The sequence below is a fragment of the Lissotriton helveticus genome, chromosome 3_1 (assembly GCF_964261635.1).
Source record: "Lissotriton helveticus chromosome 3_1, aLisHel1.1, whole genome shotgun sequence".
In the NCBI taxonomy this organism is placed as follows: Eukaryota; Metazoa; Chordata; class Amphibia; order Caudata; family Salamandridae; genus Lissotriton; species Lissotriton helveticus.
Window position 1 is genome coordinate 55,112,942 of NC_136061.1, and position 19,287 is coordinate 55,132,228.

The 19,287-nt window shown below is 49.6% G+C and overlaps 1 protein-coding gene across 1 annotated transcript in view; it reads left to right on the forward strand.

The window, feature by feature from the left end:
• FEV (FEV transcription factor, ETS family member) overlaps positions 1-18,583 on the forward strand; it is a 44,775-nt gene extending 26,192 nt beyond the window's left edge. Inside the window, exon 3 of the mRNA XM_078683512.1 lies at positions 17,926-18,583. Within this exon, the coding sequence (XP_078539638.1) occupies positions 17,926-18,461 (536 nt within the window). The 3' untranslated portion in view covers positions 18,462-18,583. The remainder of the gene's footprint in view (positions 1-17,925) is intronic.
• The last annotated feature ends 704 nt before the right edge of the window (positions 18,584-19,287 follow it).

Genomic DNA, 19,287 nt, shown 5'->3' on the forward strand with positions numbered 1-19,287 from the left:
CCATCATATCCTTCCAGATATTTTCTAGGCAGGTCCTCGGTCCCTGAATTTAGGGAGTATACATTGGTCCCGTACTAAACAAACAAAAATGTAACAATTATAATACTCAACTCCCACACCCTAGCCAGTCCGCCAACGGGTGACTGGCCATTCACACTTAAATGCATTTTTAACAGCACAATTCTATACTTTAGAAAATAATAGTCTACATAGAAATTTGGGGGTGGGTAGCTGCTAGGCAGTCAATCTGGGCCCTTAAAATAATCAACGCCTCCCCATGCTCATTCCAAAGCGACAATATGATTATGTTAAAAGTAATCATGTCTCGCCCGGCCACCCGTGTCCACTCCATCCTTGTGGTGGGATTTCACATCAAGTCATCTACTGTTTGTGATGTGGCTGCCGGGCCATTGCCTACTGCTGCAGCTTTGTGGGTGTCAGAAAGAGTCAGTATTTCCTCCTGATGTGTCTCTAACTCTGAGCCAGAGGCCGTAGGAGAGGAAGACGGTACATGTTTTTCACATTTTGTACCACTTTAACCCTTTCCTTTGCTGCCTATTCTTTGGTGGGGCCTTTAGATTGGTGCTCTGCACATTTCCTCTACTTCTGTTGGGTTTGCCATGCATGCGTCAAGGTCAATTTATCTTCTTGTAATGGTGCCAGATCTTTCTGTTCTAACCAATCCCAGGCTGCCTCTGGAGTCTTTCAAAATTGTGTTATGCAGTCATGTCGGATTCATAAAGTGGCTGGGAACTGCAGTACAAATTTTATTTTGTGCCCCCGCAATACCCTCTTCATCAAAATAAAAGAAGAACTGCATTTCTGGACGTACAGTGTGTAATCAGGGTCGATTTGCATATTAGCATTTTCAACAATCCACAGGCCTTTTGCTCTCGAGACTTGGAGAATATGGTCTCTATCCCTATATTTTAATAGGGGTGCCACCATAGTGGTGCTGCGCCTGGGCTGGGAGGTCCACCTGGGACACTTTATGCTCTCTCCACCTAGAAGAAGGTAGCTTGTTTACCTTGCAGTATTGTTTACATGAACCGTCTTCTAAAAAGAGCTCCATGTTGTGGCTTTCCGCCCATTGTGGTAGCCCCAATATGTGCACATTGTTCTGCCAGGATCACCCTTCGAGATCTTCAAGGTGCTCCCGCAGATGAGCCACCCCTGATTGTAGTACTCAAATATGTTGATCTGATTCCTTCACGGTAGTGTTTCATGAGTGGATTCATACTCTTCCATCCATTCTTTTAGCTTCTTAAGGGCTTCCCTTGAGAATACCGATTTAAATGCAAATCAAGTTGAGTTTTGTTTCCAGTGTAGACTTAATGTCAATTATGGCTATGAGTATTTCCCCAAATTTGCATGACTGGTTTGATAGTGTGGTCGCTAATGTTTTATTGTTGTCATTAAGGTGAGTTGTTCCCTGTGTACCGCCTTTTGGCTCAGAAACTTGTCTGGTTTTGGTTTCACCATTCTGTGTTGCTTATCTGTAGCTGCTGCTATCAGTTCACTTCTCAGACCTTTGTGGTGCGGTAGGAGGAGGGAAGTGAGTGAGTCAGACAACAGATGTCCGGCAGCCCTGTCAGTTTGGGCGCATTATCCATACCATGTGCTCAGTGTTGCTTGGGGAACGTGCTGTTTAGGGTGATGCCCTCTTCACAAGTTGGCCCGTTGCGTGGTTACACTTAGCTGACGTCGTCGTCTGCAGGGAAACTTTGTTTAATTAATTTATCCATTCTGGTTGCCTCCTCCTGCCCTTTCAGCTTGAGAGCCTGAGTAGAAGAGGGGTTGGGTTTGAAGGCTTCTCAGTCAAATTGTGCGTCAGGCTTCTTTAGAGCTTTGGAACCTATTGACTGTCTCTTGGGCATTCCGCTACCACTTGAGAGCCTCTGGCTTATCCCCCTTCAGCTATTGCCGATACCCTTATTCAGTAGGTGTGAGGGAGGAGGAGGGAGTATCAAGGTGAGCAGGAAAGACGCTCCTTACTATGTTGGCATCAGATTTTCACTAGAGTAATTTTATTGCTGACCCCTAGGTTCCATGGGCCGCATCACTCGGTCTCCGAACCGCCCCCGGGGCAAGTGTGTCCGCCCACACTCATCTGCCTAGATCGCGTCCAGGGCCTAATGCGGGTACTTCCCGCAGTTTACCAACAGCACCTGCTCTACTTCCACAGTGCGCACCAGTGCCCGGGGAGTCATGTGGGTGCATTCCCTGAGTGTATTTTGTGATTCTGCATGGTTTCAGTTGTTATGGAGGTCGAAGGGGAGAGATCAGGAGTTCTATTCATCTGACCCCCATCTCATCTTCGAATATGCAGCCTTCTCTCTTGGCCTCATCACAGGGGCCCTCCTCCATGGGATGTGGTGAGCTGTTCAGGCCACTGCTGAAACAGCATTCACGATACAATATGCACAGTCTCTTTTCGCGGTTAGCGACCACTGTGTCCAAGCTGCCCTGGGTCAGTCCCTGACCCCGCCGGGTTTTCCGGGTATGAGATAACAGCCCTCTGTAGTGCAAAGAGCTGTGGGAGGTTCATATTTCTGCAGGATTTGGTTGGGCCTTTATGGAGCTAGCTATGGAGCATCCGTCCTGGTGGCCATCTTGGCCACACCCCCATGCCAACAGAGTTACGCCAGAAGTTCCTTTAGGTGTTCCTATACACAAACTGCACCTCTATAGTTACTACAGCCAAACAAAGACCCAAAACAGTTGTAAATGTACTCCAGAGCAGAACTTAAAATAAAAGCTTAATACATTTAAGAAAAAAATATATAAAGCAATTATTATTAGCTTGTTATAAAATATGTATTTAAACATTAATGTATTTCTATTTTTCATAAAATAAATTAATTCTGTACATAATATTTTTAAGTAGGATTTTTTTATTTAAATCTTAAGGAAAATAATTTTCATGTAGTTTAATATATTCAAAATATTTAAAAATTTAATTCTAAATTAAGTTAATAATGCAGTAGATTTTTTTGCTTTACATTTAAAATAAATATTTTAAATTAAATTAGATTCATAGGGGCATATTATCAAGGAACGGCGTTAAGATTATCGCCGCTTTAGCAGCAGGAAACTGCCGCTAAAAGAGCAATAATGGGATTGATAATATGCCGTAGAGAATTCCAATAGAAGCCTATGTTAACACCAGAACATGGGCTTCTATTGGAATTCTCAAGGGCATATTATCAAGCCCATTATCGGCGCTTTAGCAGCAGTTTCCTGCTTGATAATATGCCCCATAGTTTTTTAAAATGTAATAAACTTTTAAACTTTCCTCGACACTTTACTATCAGAAGTTCAACATCCTAGTGTGCTTATGTGTAAACATTACACATAGTAACTTTACATTCATGAATTAGGCTCCACCTCTTAAATTCAGGTGTGTAAACAAGTAAAGCTACACTTTGCAGTACATTTATGCTCATTAATGGTGATTAGCCAAAAGTTGAATGCGCTACAAAGTGCAATAGTAAAGTTCCATGTATATATTTACTCATGTATATCGATACCTTTGTGATTAGTGCCGATTGTGTTTTGTGGTAGTGACAGATTGGGGGGTCAGCCCACAGGTTTTATTTTGCACCCGTCATTGCTGGAGAGCACGGCCTTGATTGCAATGCAGCATATGAGTTTGCTAACCTTCTGTTCACCCTTTGAGAAATGAACGAGAACTGGCCATACAGTCCGGTCCCCATAGGCGTGGGTGTCACACACAGGATTCTGTGGTGACGTTCTAGTTGTTCGGGGCGGGCGCCGCAGGCGGAACTGGAAGTGCGGCCATTTTGTCTTGCCGCGACTCCCGAGCCCGTCGGACGCTCTCCCCGGCGTTCTGTCTAATAAGGAAGAAAATAACCACCACGCAGTCTCCAGAGTGGTTCTTTTATGTAGAGGCGACCCTCTACAAATTGCGACGAGGCACGGGATGCCTTAATGAAAAAATAACAAGCAAAAAGTGGATAGTGCACCGGAGGGTATAAGACTGAGCGCGGCAGAGGGACAGGAGAGTCACAGAGAAAGGGCCCAGAGGAGAGAGGCAGAGCACGGGCAGGCAAGCACAAGCCATCACACGACCTCCACTCGTGGCACAGCCGGTGAGTGCACGCCCCCCCCCCAAGTCAGCCAGCACAGAGCTGGAAGAGGCACAGGAGAGACAAGGAAGTAAGGGAACAGGCGGCCACAGCAGGCAAAGGAAGAAGAAGGCAAAAGAGTGGGGGTGCACCCAGTCTTCACAGACACCATAGAGGAGGACATCAGAGGGTAGCTGCTGCTAGGAGAGAACTAACACACACAGACCCTGCCTCCGACCTACCCCATTGACACAAAGAGAAAGCCAAGGCCCAGCACGCGTGTCCCCAGACGCAGCCCTGAACCCTCAAGCAAGTCCAGCAGTGAGGAAGGATACACAGCGCCCACACAAGAAGGCGGACGGGAAGAGAGACAATCGCCAGGAAGCCCGCCAAGCGCAAGCGTGCCGCAAAATCAAGTCCCACGCAACGCGGGAAAGATGAGTGCGCAATCATCCAACTTGGTCCCGTTCCTACCCAAGAGAGGGGAGCCAGCTATGCCATGGGAAGACTGGAAGAGGTACTTTCTGAATTATCTATCAGCCCTAGAAGAAGAGAGCGAAGCGGCACAGACACAGATGAATTCCAACACGCGATTGAGGATCTAGACTCGCACTACCGACCTGTGGTATGTATAGCCATAGATAGATGCAATTTCTTCCAGAGGAAGCAAGAAGGAGGGGAATTGGTCGACGAATACGTAGCTGCCCTACAAAAACTAGCGGTGACCTGCAAATTTGGAACGCTGCACGACAAACTGATAAGAGACCAAATAATAATGCACACATCCAAGGCAGCCGTCCAAGAGAAGCTGTGGGTGAATGGAGATGCCCCACTCAAAGAAGTAGTGGCATTGGTGAAAAAAGCGGAACTGTCGAAGAGATGCGCAGAAGCAGCCAGGAAGGACACGATCAGCAAGACGACGGTATGCAAAGTGACGGAAGAGAACAGGCCGAGGAAGAACCAACAAAGAGGACCAGTCAAGACGCAGCCCCAGAAAAGACACCCGCAGAAAGCAATGCAAAGGAATGCAAAGGCCCAGGTGGGACAGCAAGGAGAATTGCTACCGGTGTGGAAGCTCGACACATGTTGGCAACGACAAAGTCTGCCCAGCATTCAGGGCCAGTTGCTCGTATTGTGGCGTCATGGGTCACTATGAAAAAGTGTGCCGACACCGGCCCAGGAAAACTGAAGTGAAATATGTAACGAAGGAAGGGGAAGAGGAAGGAGAAACCCAAGGAGATGAAGAAGAAGAAGAGGAAGTTTTGTCCATAAGCGACCAAGTCCTAGGGATAAACTGCACCAATTCCAAGAAACCGGTGCTGAGAATGAAAATTGAAGGAGTAGAGATCAACATCGTGGCAGACTCGGGCTCCCCTGACTCGATAGTGCAACAATCGGTGTGGGAGAAGAACTTTCTGAAAGAGACAACAGCACACCTAATGTCCCCAGACCTATCCCCAAGGTAGGGTACTGCCCCCTCACCTTTGAATTCAAAGGACGCAAGGCGGATGGCAAGCTGTGTGTGGCCGAAAAAGGGCCGTCAGTGTTAGGTTGGATAGACCAAGGAGCCCTGGGCATTCAGCTCAACCTAGGAGGGGTCGACAAAGTGTTAATGACAGACACCGACAGGGGATACGAAAAGGAGACGTGGAGAAGAGAATACCCAGAGGTCTTCAAAGGAACAATTGGCCGGATGACCAAGTTCACGCACAAAATACGTCTGAAAAAAGGTGCACATCCAGTGAGCCACATGGTCCGCAACATACCGTTCCGAAGCAGAGAAGCAGTACAGGAGGAATTGAGGCATTTGGAAAAGAGCGGCATCATAGAGGCCATTGAGACTGCGGATTGGCTTGCACCCCTGGTTGTGGCACAGAAGCCCAATGGGAAAGTGCACCTGTGCGTGGACCTCATGGAATTGAACAAGAACATATTAGTTGACAAGTTCCCTCTACCAAGGATCAACGAAATGCTGTCAAAGACAAAGGGAATAAAATGGTTCTCGACAGTTGACCTCTCTTCCGCGTACCACCAGATCGCATTACACCCGTCCTGCAGTCACCTAACTTCCTTCATAACCCCGTTTGGGTGTTACAAGTTCCTAAGGATGCCGTTTGGACTAGCGTCAGCTGCAGAAGTTTTCCAAAAACTAATGCATAAGCTATTCCACAAGGAGGAGGAAGTGCAATACTTCCAAGACGACATACTCCTAATGGGAAAGTCGAAAAAGGACCATGACATGAAACTACAAACAGTGTTATCCATACTGGAGAAGAATGGACTCACGGCGGAATGGGCGAAATGCAAATTTGGAGTGAAGTCAGTGACATACCTGGGTCAGGAAGTCAGTGAGAAGGGAATAGAACCGAAAAAGGCAAACGTGACAGCCATCCAAGATGCACCCACACCAACGAGGAAGGAGGACATTCGCTCGTTTCTAGGAATGGCTGAATTTTATAGCAAATTCATTCTGCATTTTGCCTCCAAAACCCATCACCTGAGGCAGTTACTGAAGGAGAAGAGCGCGTTCAAATGGTCAGGAGAGGAACAAACAGAGTTCGACGCCCTGAAGCAGGAGAAATGCAACGCAGTACCCCTCAAAGGATTTGACCAAGCAACTCTGTCCATACTTACGACGGATGCGAGCGACAAAGGTTTAGGAGCTGTGTAGATGCAGAGGTCACGAGAGGGAGAAATCTCTACTGTCAGCTTTGCCTCGAGGTCGCTAGCACCGAACGAAGAAAAATTTAGCGTGATCAAAAAGGAGATGCTGGCAGCAGTGTGGGCCATGGAGCGGTTCCAACAGTTCTTATGGGGCTCCAGTTTCCTACTTCGCACAGACCACAAACCCCTGGTGAAGGTCCTCACTTCATACGGACATGCACATGCGACGCCCCGCATAGCCAAGGTGACCTTGAGGTTACTGGACTTTGTATATGAAGTACAATACATCCCGGGTAACAAGAACAGAGTGGCTGACTTCCTAAGCAGGGCGGAGGCTATGGAAAGGGCAGAAGACCAAGAGCCTACTGGATGGGAAAACTACATAGTAGCAGTAACCCAGGACCATAAAGGGGTAATCAGCGAAAAGGAATGGGAAGAAGCGTACACCCATGATGAGGCTTTAGAAGCGGTGAAAGGCTACGTGATGCACGGATGGCCAGAAAAGAAACATCTCGACAGCCAATTGAAGAATTTCTGGGAGGTGCGAGAGGAACTATCGATAGGAGACAACCCAATCTTCCTACTGAGAGGGGACAAAGTAGTTCCCCCTCAGACGTTAGTGGAACACCTCCTGGCTATCATCCACGAAGGACACCTCGGTATTATGAAAACTAAAGCCTGAGCAAATCAAGCTTACTGGTGGCCCGCCATGGAAAGTCAAGTCGAAAGGCATGTATGGTCGTGCGAGATGTGCAGTAGAGCGGACAAAACACAGGTCCTGTTGAGGCCACCCCTAGGAAAATTCACTGTACCCTCCAGCCTGTGGGAAATGCTATCCGTGGACATTTTAGGACCCATCCTCAACACCAATGGAGTGCCTAAATATACCATAGTTTTGGTGGATAGATACTCAAAATGGCCGGAAGTGGAAGTGCAAGAAATGGTGGACACGAAAACAGTACTTTCTTTCTTGACCGCTACTTTCCTGAAGGAAGGAATCCCCAAGGTAATTACTTGTGACAACGGACCACAATTGGTATCAGCAAAATGGGACGCTTTCTTGGCGCGAAACGGAATCGAAGTCAAACATACCCCCATTTACCACCCTGCGGGGAACTGACAGGTAGAACGATTCAATAGAGTAATAATGGGATCGGTACAGGCCCAATTAGTGCAGGACAAGACTGGGAAAGAGAACTCCCGAAAATGTTGTGGTCGTACCGCATCACATCAGCCAGCACAGGGTACAGCCCCTTCCACATACTGCGAGGGCGAGAACCGTTCACGAAGGACAATCTGGCATGGAAGCATCTAATTGTCCAGAGCAAATGGTCTCCTGCAGTCTGCGGGGCAACATCGAAAGGGCACAAGCCGTGTACACTGAACATTACAACACAAGAAGGAATGTCCAAGATGTCGCCCTGGAAAAGGGTGAATGGGTGAGAGTGAAGACTGCTGTAATGAAAAGAAAAGGGGACAGCAAGTTCACCCCACTACTGCGGGTGGTAGAGCCATATGCAAGATCAGCGTTGGTCAGCGACGGAAATGTATGGTCTCAAGACAGGATGGCGAGATGCAGCAAAATCCTAAAATGGGAGGTACCAGAATAGACACGTCCACTAAGTGGAATGCACGGAGAAGAACAGAGCTCCGAAACGACGGAGGAGATGGACAGGCCAGGAGATCATGCGCGTTGGGAAGGCGAAGATGACCAGAACTACCCAAAAGAAATTGGCAGAACCGAGTTCCCCACGCCTGGAGTTCCAGAAGATGACAGACTTAATCGTGAACCAAGATCAACTCCGGGCAATGAGGCGGTAAGCCCGGTAAAGACACGAATCGAGACCACCGGAAAGGCTCCGTTGAGAACCAGGTCTGGCAGAACGGTCAACACCCCCAAGAAGTTCGAAGGGTTCAGCATGGAGATCAAGTAAGACTGTTCCTTATACCTATTGCACAACACTCATGCCCCTGGACTAAGATTTAGAGTGTGCTACAGTGTTTTGTTTGAGGGCACTCAAGGGGGGAGATATGTGGTGACGTTCTAGTTGTTCGGGGCGGGCGCCACAAGCGGAACCGGAAGTGTGGCCATTTTGTCTTGAAGCGACTCCCGAGCCCGTCGGACGTTCTCCCCAGCACTCAGTCTAATAAAGAAGAAAATAACCACCACGCAGTCTCCAGAGTGGTTCTTTTATGTAGAGGCGACCCTCTACAGATTCCTCCTCATTCAGGCCTCACATTTAATTAGCCAGCACCACGGGTCTCAGTCAAAGCTGGGAAGTTTCTTTCAGAAACACTGAGACGTGCAATAAAATTACCGTCATATCATTTCTATCAAAATCTACAGATCCCAGCCTGTGACAGTGCTGATCAATTAAGAGCGCAGTAACTTGGCACGGCTTTACTTGACATGTTTTTAGGGCTGAACTAGACAACTGTAGGTATCTTTTGCCAAAAGATCTGTTGTGGAATACACCAAAACTTCAGGGCCGGACTGGAAACCGAAACCTGCCCTGGTAAACTGCACAACCAGCCCCCCCCCTGGTGGGGGGGGGGGGGGAGTGGGGTGATGCACTGAGCTGTTTACTAGGGCTGGTTTCGGACAATTTTGTTACAGCGGGCCAATATTGCTGGCCTCTGGTAACAAAAATGGCCCCCCAGGGGGCCAAAACCAGCCCCCACCCTGGCGGCCCACCGGGAAATGCCTGGTACCCGCTACGGCCAGTCTGGCCCTGTAAAATATATTGGGTCTTTGTGCCAGGCAATTGTGCACCACCCTTTTACTTTTCTGTTGTTCTCATTTGCTTGCTTCTTATTCAATGGCTTTCCTTTCATGTTTTTTGTTTTTTCCTGCACAATTTGATTAGATGACATATTCTTCCACTGCTCACATCAAGGGAACTCCTTTTTTTTAATTTTCTTTCAGCACTCCATGAGAGTGCATGTGTTTTTTCTCTCTCTTCCTTGGGTGCTGTTTAGACTCTCAAAAACAAGCCTACCTGTACATCCTCCATGTAGTTCTCTCCTCTCCCTGGACCCATCTTATCAAATGTTTCCCTCACCCCAGCTCGTTTTTCATTTTTATTTTACTCTCTCCCCTACTTGAAGAAAAATATCTCTTTACATCGCGGATTTTACTCCGCGATGCAAACACAAGGCGGTTGTTACAACGACCGCATTGTCACAATGCACTACCTTTACAACACAAGCAAGATGGCGCGCTGGACTTAGGAATAGTATGATTTACTATTCCAACTGCAGTGTGTGCAACACTAGGGAAAGTGTTGGAATAGTAAATCATAATATTCCTTATCCTAGAGGAATATATGATTATTCAACGATTTCAAGTTCCACGCATGCCTTTACCACGCGAATTTTACTTCGCATGTGTCTTTTGCACGCAGCATTTGACAACGCATGTTTTTACTCCGCAATCATAACGTTACGAAACATCTGACGTCCCATTTACATAATGATACTGATAGGCTACATGCAGTACGAAGGAAAAGATCGATGTTTTAAACAATAATAAACAGATTCCCTTACATTATATTTTTATTTTTTTCATAATGCGCTTAATTAATACCCTAATTTACAAAGTTTTGATTCATATCTTACCCCTGTACGTCTTTCACCATCAGCCCTTTCTTCCACCGACCACGGAAACAAGCGTCAAAACACGTCTATCAAAACTGATAACGGACTTCTATTATGACGTGCTCTTTTACTTCAGCGTTTTGAGGCATTGTAGAGCGTTTTTTTTTACGTTTTTGAAATTTTCTTCTTCTTTATTATTTATTAATATCCGCTTGGTTTTTTTTTTGGGGGGGAGACCCCCCCAACCCCCCCTAGCCTCCCCCCAGTCCCCCCCCAGCCCCCCAGCCCCTTAATCCCCCCTCCCCCCAGCCCCCGAAAGCCAACGCAGATCGTACTTGCGGAACGACGACAGGAAGGAATACCACTCGCGTGGTAAAGACGGTCGTTGAAGGTTTACGCGTGGGAAAGACCTTTGCGTGGTGAGTGACGCGTGGTAAACGTTATGCGTGTTATTTGCTTCGTGGTAAATGATGTTTCCCATCCTAGAGCGCCATCTAGTGCAAGTCGTTGTGATGACTTGCATTGTAAAGGTAGTGCGTTGTGACAACGCGGTCGTTGTAACGACCACGCTGTGTAGGCATCGCTGGGTAAAATCTGCAATGTAAACTTTGTTTCCACTTGTAGCTGCTCTATTGCTTCCTCGCTCACTAGCCCATGAAGACTTCCTCCAGCTGCCCCAATAATGCTTCCCCACGGCCGGACCGGATTTTATCTTTTTTCCATTATTTTGCAGGGCACAGCAGCTGCCATTTAATGCTAGATTGCTCATTTTCAAAAAAGCACTTTCGCGCATAAATGAATGATTTTTAATAAATATTTATTCTACACACGTTGTACCAGACAAATGACTGGGCTGTTATTACACTTATTCGCTCGGTAATGCAACAATTCTTCAAAGCCCCTACAATGAGGTGACGGTACTGCCCCCTCCCTATTCTCAACTCCGCATCTATTTACGCCGATGAGCGCCATATCGTCAAAGAACGTATTTATTTATTTTATTTTATTTTAAAATAATAAATAAATACATGGAGCCCATGAGAAAAAGAGAAGACAGACTCCTGTGGACACTCCTGATAGTAGGAGTATGTTTGCCCTAAAATAGGCCAAGTTAAAATGATCACCCGTTGTCTGTGAGGGTAGCAGTTGTGGTGCGGTGGGGCGGGGTTGCGGGGTTGCGGGGTTGCTGGGGGGGGGGGAGAAGTGTTTCGAGCTACGATGCAGAGAAAAATTAAATAAATAATTCAATTTCCCTCGGCATCATCCCACGAAATGCCCCTGTAGTGTTGCTGCCAGTGGGGCGTACCACTGCAGCCCACGCCCCCTCCCACCTATTCCTGTGTGTTCCCCCCCTGGGACGTGCAGGGTCTTGGTTTCCCCCTTACGTGAGCGCGGCAGCGCGCCTATGTTGAATAAATAGCCCAGAGCCCTGGGCGTGGTCAGTGTGTATCTAACCACCACCTTGAATGCGTGTGTCCCTGTACCTCTGTCCAGCAGGCCCACTCTGGGACACTACATTGACGACGAGGGGGTCTATCCCCGAACCATCGCGTGCCCGGATACTCTGTGACCCTGCCGGTCACCCTTGCCCGCCCGCAGCCTCAGCGACGCCTCCATCCCTCGCCCTGCCCGCCCGTTCCTCGGCGGAGGAGGATTCAGCGCTCGCGTCGCCTTCCCTGGCGACAGCCTACCTGCCGGCTGCCGGCGCTGCCTTCCGGTGCCTCCACGTGGCCATCTCTTCACATTCGAGGTACGGGCTGCTGCCTGCCGCTCCACACGGCTGCCCCCACGCCCTGCCTCAGTCTCACTCCCTCCGCTCCGTGCACACCGCCGGACCCGCACGTCAGCCCGGCAGTCCCGCGCATGCGCGGTTCACACGGGAGCAATACCTCACGCATCTAGCGTGTCTTCGGGATTCCGAGGCTGCAATTCCTCACGCATCTAGCGGAAATAAGCCTGCCTGTGCCCCAGGGGTGCCTGCTCCTGCCTGCTGTGCCTGGGTGGCCCGAGAAGACCTGCGTCTGCCTGCCAGTGCTGTGGGTGTCCCCCGCCTTGTGTTCCTACTGCCGACATGGCCAATGTGCCCCCCCTGGAGCCATTTTCCGTCACCGGCACGCCACCCTCCCAAGCATCTCGGTGGAAAAAGTGGGTTGAACGTTTGGAGACCTACTTTATTGCAGCAGACATCGCAGTGGGGAGACGCCGAGCAATGCTCCTGCACCTAGGAGGAGAGGCTATCCACGACATCTCTAAAGACATCACGGAAGGCGACCCGCCACACATGTACGCCACCCTGCGTGATGCCATCACCAGGTATTTCGAACCTTTCACCAGCGCAGACTACGAACGCTTCCTGCTCCGACAAGCGCGCCAACTCCCGGAAGAGTCTGTCGATGTATTCTACGCGCGTCTGAAGAAATTGGCGAGCACGTGTACACTCCCGGACGCTGAAGACGAAATTCACGCCCAGTTCATTCAAGGGTGCGCATCACTGAAACTGAGAGAGAGAGTCCTCGAAACAGATGCCATGCCCATGCACGACATCCTCACTCTAGGACGGTCCAAGGAGCTCTCCAAAGCCCGAGCGGCCCACATGGAGCCAGGTCCTGCTGTCAAGATCAAATCAGAACCCGTGTGCGCACTCAAGACACAACGACAGGATAGCAGGCCGAGACCTCAGAAGCCCGCTCAGTCCCAGCAATCACAGTCCACCCGGGATCGACCCTGCATGTGGTGTGGTGGCGCCACTCCGCACAAAGGAGCCTGCCCTGCTCAAGGTAAATTCTGCAGTGCGTGCGGCAAAGCCAACCATTTTGCGAGTGTCTGTATGTCGTCTCAACGGAAGAAGCCCAGCGGCCCACCCAGGAGGGCGCGACAGGTGGCGCCGCTCCCAGACACGTCACCCAGCAGCGACATGGACGACGACGAAGAAGATGCCGCGTCTGTCCATGTGGTGCGCATGCTCAACACCCTGACTGCCGCATCATCATCCGAGCCGATGTGCACTGTCCAAGTCCATGACCAAGCAATCAGAGCCCTCATCGACACCGGTGCTACGATAAACCTCATGGCGGCCAGCGTGTACCGGGACCTAGTGGACGCTCCCGCCCTTCACCCCACCAGAGTGCAGGTGTTTGCCTATGGGACTCGGCGGCCCCTACGCCTGTGCGGGGTATTCAGAACAACCGTCTCCCACGACGCCAGGCAACTACAGACGAAAGTCTATGTGTCCCAAGAAGGGTCTGGATTCCTCCTTGGCTGCAAGACGGCACGTGAACTCGGACTCATCCACTTTGCCCTTACCGTGCAAGCCCAAAGCCTAGACCATCTGGTCACCGAACACTCCTCGCTGTTCGAGGGCATCGGATTCCTCCGTGGGCCTCCTGTCCAGCTCCACATTGACCAATCCGTAGCCCCTGTTGCTCTGCGACACAGGCGGATTGCGTTCCACCTCAGACCCAAGATAGAAGCCGAGCTGAGAATGTTAGAACAAGCAGGAATCATCGAACGAGTGACTGGGCCCACCCCGTGGGTGTCCCCCATCGTGGTGGCGAAGAAGCCGAAGCAGCCCGATGCAGTACGGATATGTGTGGATATGCGACTTCCCAACCTGGCCATCAAGAGGGAACGTCACCTGACGCCGACCATTGACGACATCATTGGGGAACTCGCCGGGTCCAAGTGGTTCTCCAAAATGGACCTGAGATCGGGATACCACCAGATCCCGCTTCACCCAGACTCGCGCCCAATCACAACGTTCTCCACACATGCTGGCTTGTGGAGGTACACGAGGCTCAATTTCGGCATCTCCAGCGCCGCCGAAGTGTTTCAGAACATTATCCACAATGTCCTTCAAGGCCTCGACGGGGTGCTAAACGTGAGTGACGACATCCTGGTGCATGCCCCAACTTTAGATGAGCACATCCGGCGCGTCCACGCAGTATTCGACCGCCTGAAGGAGAGAGGGCTGACTCTTCACAAGGACAAGTGCGAGTTCCTGCGGAGAGACATAAGTTTCTTCGGGTACAAGTTCTCCGATCAAGGAGTAGGCCCAGACCCGGAGAAAGTACAAGACATCCACAACGCGCCCGCACCCACCTCAGTAACCGCAGTCCGCAGCTTCTTAGGCATGGTGACCTACTGCGGGCGTTTCATAAAGGACCTGTCTGACCTAACTGGACCACTCCGGGATCTCACGAAGTCCAACACTGCCTGGACGTGGGGTCCGGACCAACAGGAGTCGTTTGTGAACACGAAAGCAGCTCTCTCAGCCGACACGACGCTGGTATACTTCAACCCTCAGAATGAATCCCAACTGCTTGTAGACGCCAGCCCCACCGGCCTGGGCGCCGTCCTGTCACAGCGTCAACCATGTGGGGAGTGGGCCCCTGTTGCGTACGCCAGCCGCACCCTCACACCCACCGAACAACGCTACTCCCAAATAGAGCGGGAGGCCATCGCAATCCTGTGGGGGTGCCGCCATTTCCACATTTACCTCTATGGACATCCCTTCTCAGTAGTCACTGATCACAAGCCTCTGATACCCCTCTTCCAAGGCTCTTCCTCTCGCCCTCCCCCACGGATCGAGAAGTGGGTGCTGCAGTTGCAGGAGTTCCAATTCACAGTGGAGTACCGGCCAGGCTCGCGCAATCCTGCGGACTACTTGTCGAGACATGCCCGACCTGTTTCTGAGGCAGAGGCAGCTGAAGCAGCAGACACCGAGGAATACGTCCGACTGATCGTCGAAAGGTCAAGACCACGTCCCATGTCTCTGGACGAGGTGTCAAGTGCCACCAAGGACGATGATTGCCTCCAGATCGCGATCCATGCCATAGAGAGTGGAGACTGGAAAGCGCTCCAGAGCCCTGCATCATTCCGCACATCAGATGCCCAAGCCGTCCTGAAGGCCCTGTATCAAGTTCGGCACGAACTGTCCGTATCCACAGAAGGGTGCCTCCTGCGAGGCCCTCGCCTAGTGCTGCCCAGCAGTTTGACCCAACAAGCCGCGGTCCTAGCACACGGATCGCACCAAGGCATCGTCAAATCCAAGAACAGGCTCCGAAGCAAAGTGTGGTTTCCGGGGCTAGACAAAGCAGTGGAAGAAGTGATCCACAGGTGTCCAGTGTGTCTAGCGACAAGCCTCCCAAACCCTCCGGCGCCAATAGTGACCGAGGATGGCCCCACATCCCCGTGGGTAAGAGTGAGTGCGGACTTCGGTAGCCTCCCTGGGGGCAAGTACATGCTCGTAGTGGTGGATGACTTCTCCCGATACCCGGAAGTAGAGATTGTGTCGTCAACCGCAACGTGGGAAGTGATACCAAAATTCGAAAAGATACTGGCCACCCATGGGCTTGTGAAAGAAATCCGCACCGATAATGGACCACCCTTTAACGGCAGCGAATTCACGGAGTACCTCCACGGCCAAGGCATCAAGCACAGACGGATCACGCCCAGGTGGCCTCAGGCAAATGGAGAGGTCGAACGCCTAATGAGGACTTTGAACAAGACCATACAAATTGCGGTCGCAGACGGCCAATGTCTGGAGCTTGCAATCTACCAGTTCCTCAGAGAGTATCGTTTGACCCCACATTGCACTACAGGAGTCTCTCCAAGCCGACTCTCTTTCAATAGAGTCGTAGTAGACACCATCCCGCACCACCATGCGTGGGAACGTGCCCCGCACCCAAAGAACCGGTCCATGGAACAGCGCACCAAAACCAATCAAGAAGCGTCCCGACGACGGCGAGCAGTGGACAGTCCAATTCAAGTCGGAGATAGGGTCCTAGTGAAGGACCGTCACCCCGGAGGGAAATTCCGCATGCCTTTTGAACTTGACCCATGGACAGTGACGGAAGTAAATGGAACTATGATCACAGCTACCAGGAACGGCGAGTCTGTCACCAGAAATATCTCGTTTTTCAAGCAAGTGCCTGAGGAGAACATAGACTATGACCAGGATGAGTGGTACCCGACCACTCCTCAGCGGCCCTCAAGTTCCGAGGATATCAGCACTGCAGCAAGCCAAGTAGTGGACAGTGCCCCGGGCATCCAGGTCACGCAGAGACCCGTGGAAGACTCCACTGCTCCGGAAATCAGAGACTCGGAAGGATCACCTGCAGCCTCCGGGGAGAGTCGAAGCCAGACAAGATACAGCCTACGTCCGTGCCCAAAGCCTTCCCAGAGGTATCGCGACTTCATGGCACAGTGCTGGCGCTGAAGTGATCGAGATGGCTGACCCCGCCGAGATCTGAAGTAAGACTGTTCTGTTTTTGCAGTTAAAGTGTTATATCATGTTGCCTGTTGATCAGAGACTGTACCAGAGACAGTTGGTGAACTATCACATGGATGTCACCGCCCCATGCCTCAACACGGTCGCTGACCGGATAGACTTTGGAGAGATAGACTTTGAACATTTTGAATGTTTTGTATACTTCTGTTTTTATCCCTAGGTAAAGGAGGAATGTAGTGTTGCTGCCAGTGGGGCGTACCACTGCAGCCCACGCCCCCTCCCACCTATTCCTGTGTGTTCCCCCCCTGGGACGTGCAGGGTCTTGGTTTCCCCCTTACGTGAGCGCGGCAGCGCGCCTGTGTTGAATAAATAGCCCAGAGCCCTGGGCGTGGTCAGTGTGTAACTAACCACCACCTTGAATGCGTGTGTCCCTGTACCTCTGTCCAGCAGGCCCACTCTGGGACACTACAGCCCCCCCACCCCCCCCCCAACCAGCCCCACCGCTGTTACCTGCACGGATCGGGGCTGAATGACAACATAATTAGCGTCATTTTGGTAATTTTGCATTACTCTTGTTATGCAAAATTCCTAAACCTATGCCATTACTCGATGTTGTTTATAGCCCTTTTGGTTTTAGCACTTTTTTTTAGAATTTATTGCGTCCCTGAGTCAAAAATTGACAGAAAGGCGTATTTCACTTTAAAATATTTCTCAAAATTATAGATTGCTTTTTGCTTAATTATGCATAATTTTGTGTGAAAGTGAAAGAAAATAATGCAAATTTTCAACACCCTTTCAAATTTGTTGGATTGTAAAATACGATAATTTAATTTAGATTCCTTAATGTAGTGGCGCTTCACAAACTTGAAAATCTGCTAAAGGGAGATTTTTTGTGGTGAAAACAAGCAAAATCTTCTGGTAGGGTAAGTGTTCTCCCACAGAAATTACTTGTGAAGGAACATCTTGATGCTTCAATTTTCAAATGTGCAAAAGTTGTGAACATCACCAAACTTTACCAGTAAAACTTTAATTTTTAAGAGACCTAAACCTAAGAACCTTGACAAAGACCAATAACAGATCCCATCTGAATGCATCCGCACCGCTCCTCTATTTCTCTCTCCCATGCATTTGTGGCTCTGTTAAAAACACAAGCACTGGCTAGCAAGGAGTGTCGCCTCACCCAGCCCATCAGACTGAGCTCTCCTCTTCCTCCCTCTTCTCTGTTTCCAATCTAAAGTCCTCCCTAGTACCCACCACCCCCTGATGTTGTGTAACTTTTGCAGTCCTTCGACACCCAGGTATACATAGTCCTACATAAAGCAATGTAACTCTTCTCTCTCTATGCAGGAAGTGGTCAGATCCAGTTGTGGCAGTTCCTGCTAGAGCTCCTCTCTGATCGCGCCAACATGAACTGCATCACATGGGAGGGCACAAACGGCGAGTTCAAGCTGACTGACCCCGACGAGGTGGCACGCCGCTGGGGCGAACGCAAGAGCAAACCCAACATGAACTATGACAAGTTGAGCCGGGCTTTGCGTTACTACTATGACAAAAGTATCATGACCAAGGTTCACGGCAAGCGCTACGCCTACAAGTTTGACTTCCACGGCCTGGCGCAGGTGTGCCAGCCCACCACCGCCGCCACGGAGCATGCTCTCTACAAATTCCAAGGCAACCTAGCCCCTCTGCCATTCTCTGGTATTTCCAAGCTGAACCTGATGACCTCAGGTGTGACCCCCACCAGCTTTTCCTATTGGACAGGATCTGCGCCGGCTCTGTACCCCAGTCATGGGCTTCAGCCATCAACACCCTTCAGCGCTGTGTCGGCCTCACACCTGGGCACAATCAATTCCATCAGCAACATGACCAGCCACTACCACTAGGGGGCGCCAGCATTGACTATTTCATGGACATTTGTGAGACACAGTGTGTACTGAGCCATGGGGGACATTTCTTCAGGGGGCAGTGCTATCTGTACCTCATCCAGGGCAAAACAAGCAATGCAATCTAAATAATGCAGAAAATCAAAATGCCCTATGTATCCCTCTTTGGAGTTCAGCATTGGTGCACTGGTTCCAATTTGCTTTCTGTGGAACCGTATCCACTTCCTGGTTTGTTGAAATCATTCCTTTTAAGGAGCAGATTAAAAAAAAGCTGCGCACCTTTGATTTTCAGTGCACTTTAGTGGTGGAGGAAAAGTTTTTTCCAAGGGTTTTTCTTAGATGTTCATGATGTGTAGTCTGTAGAGTGTTTCAAAACAGTGAAAGATAATTATTTTACAAGAAAAAAATGTATGTCCCACAAGTGTGTTTTTTAAACAGATATGTGTTGCTGTTTGGGGCTAATTTATAGGAACTTAGTACATTTTAAGACCAGTTTTGGGTAAAAATGCAACAGACTTTTAGGAAAACAAACATTTTGCCAACGCGAAATAGGTAAATTTCCTAACAGACCAATGTTTTAAGTGATAGTTTGAACTTTTATGGAGTCACTGTTGTATTTCTTGATTTAGACAATGTGGTAGATCTTTCTTAAATGAGTCCAGAATTGTTTATATTTATTATCTGTCATTTTGCAGAAAAAGTCCGGCAATGGAATGTTTTCACGATGTCTAGGCGTCTTGCGGTTTGTGTCATTTAAGCTGGATTAGTACATGCTACACACCACTGTTTCCTTCACAGTTTGTTTTTGAAGTGCCAATGGCACATG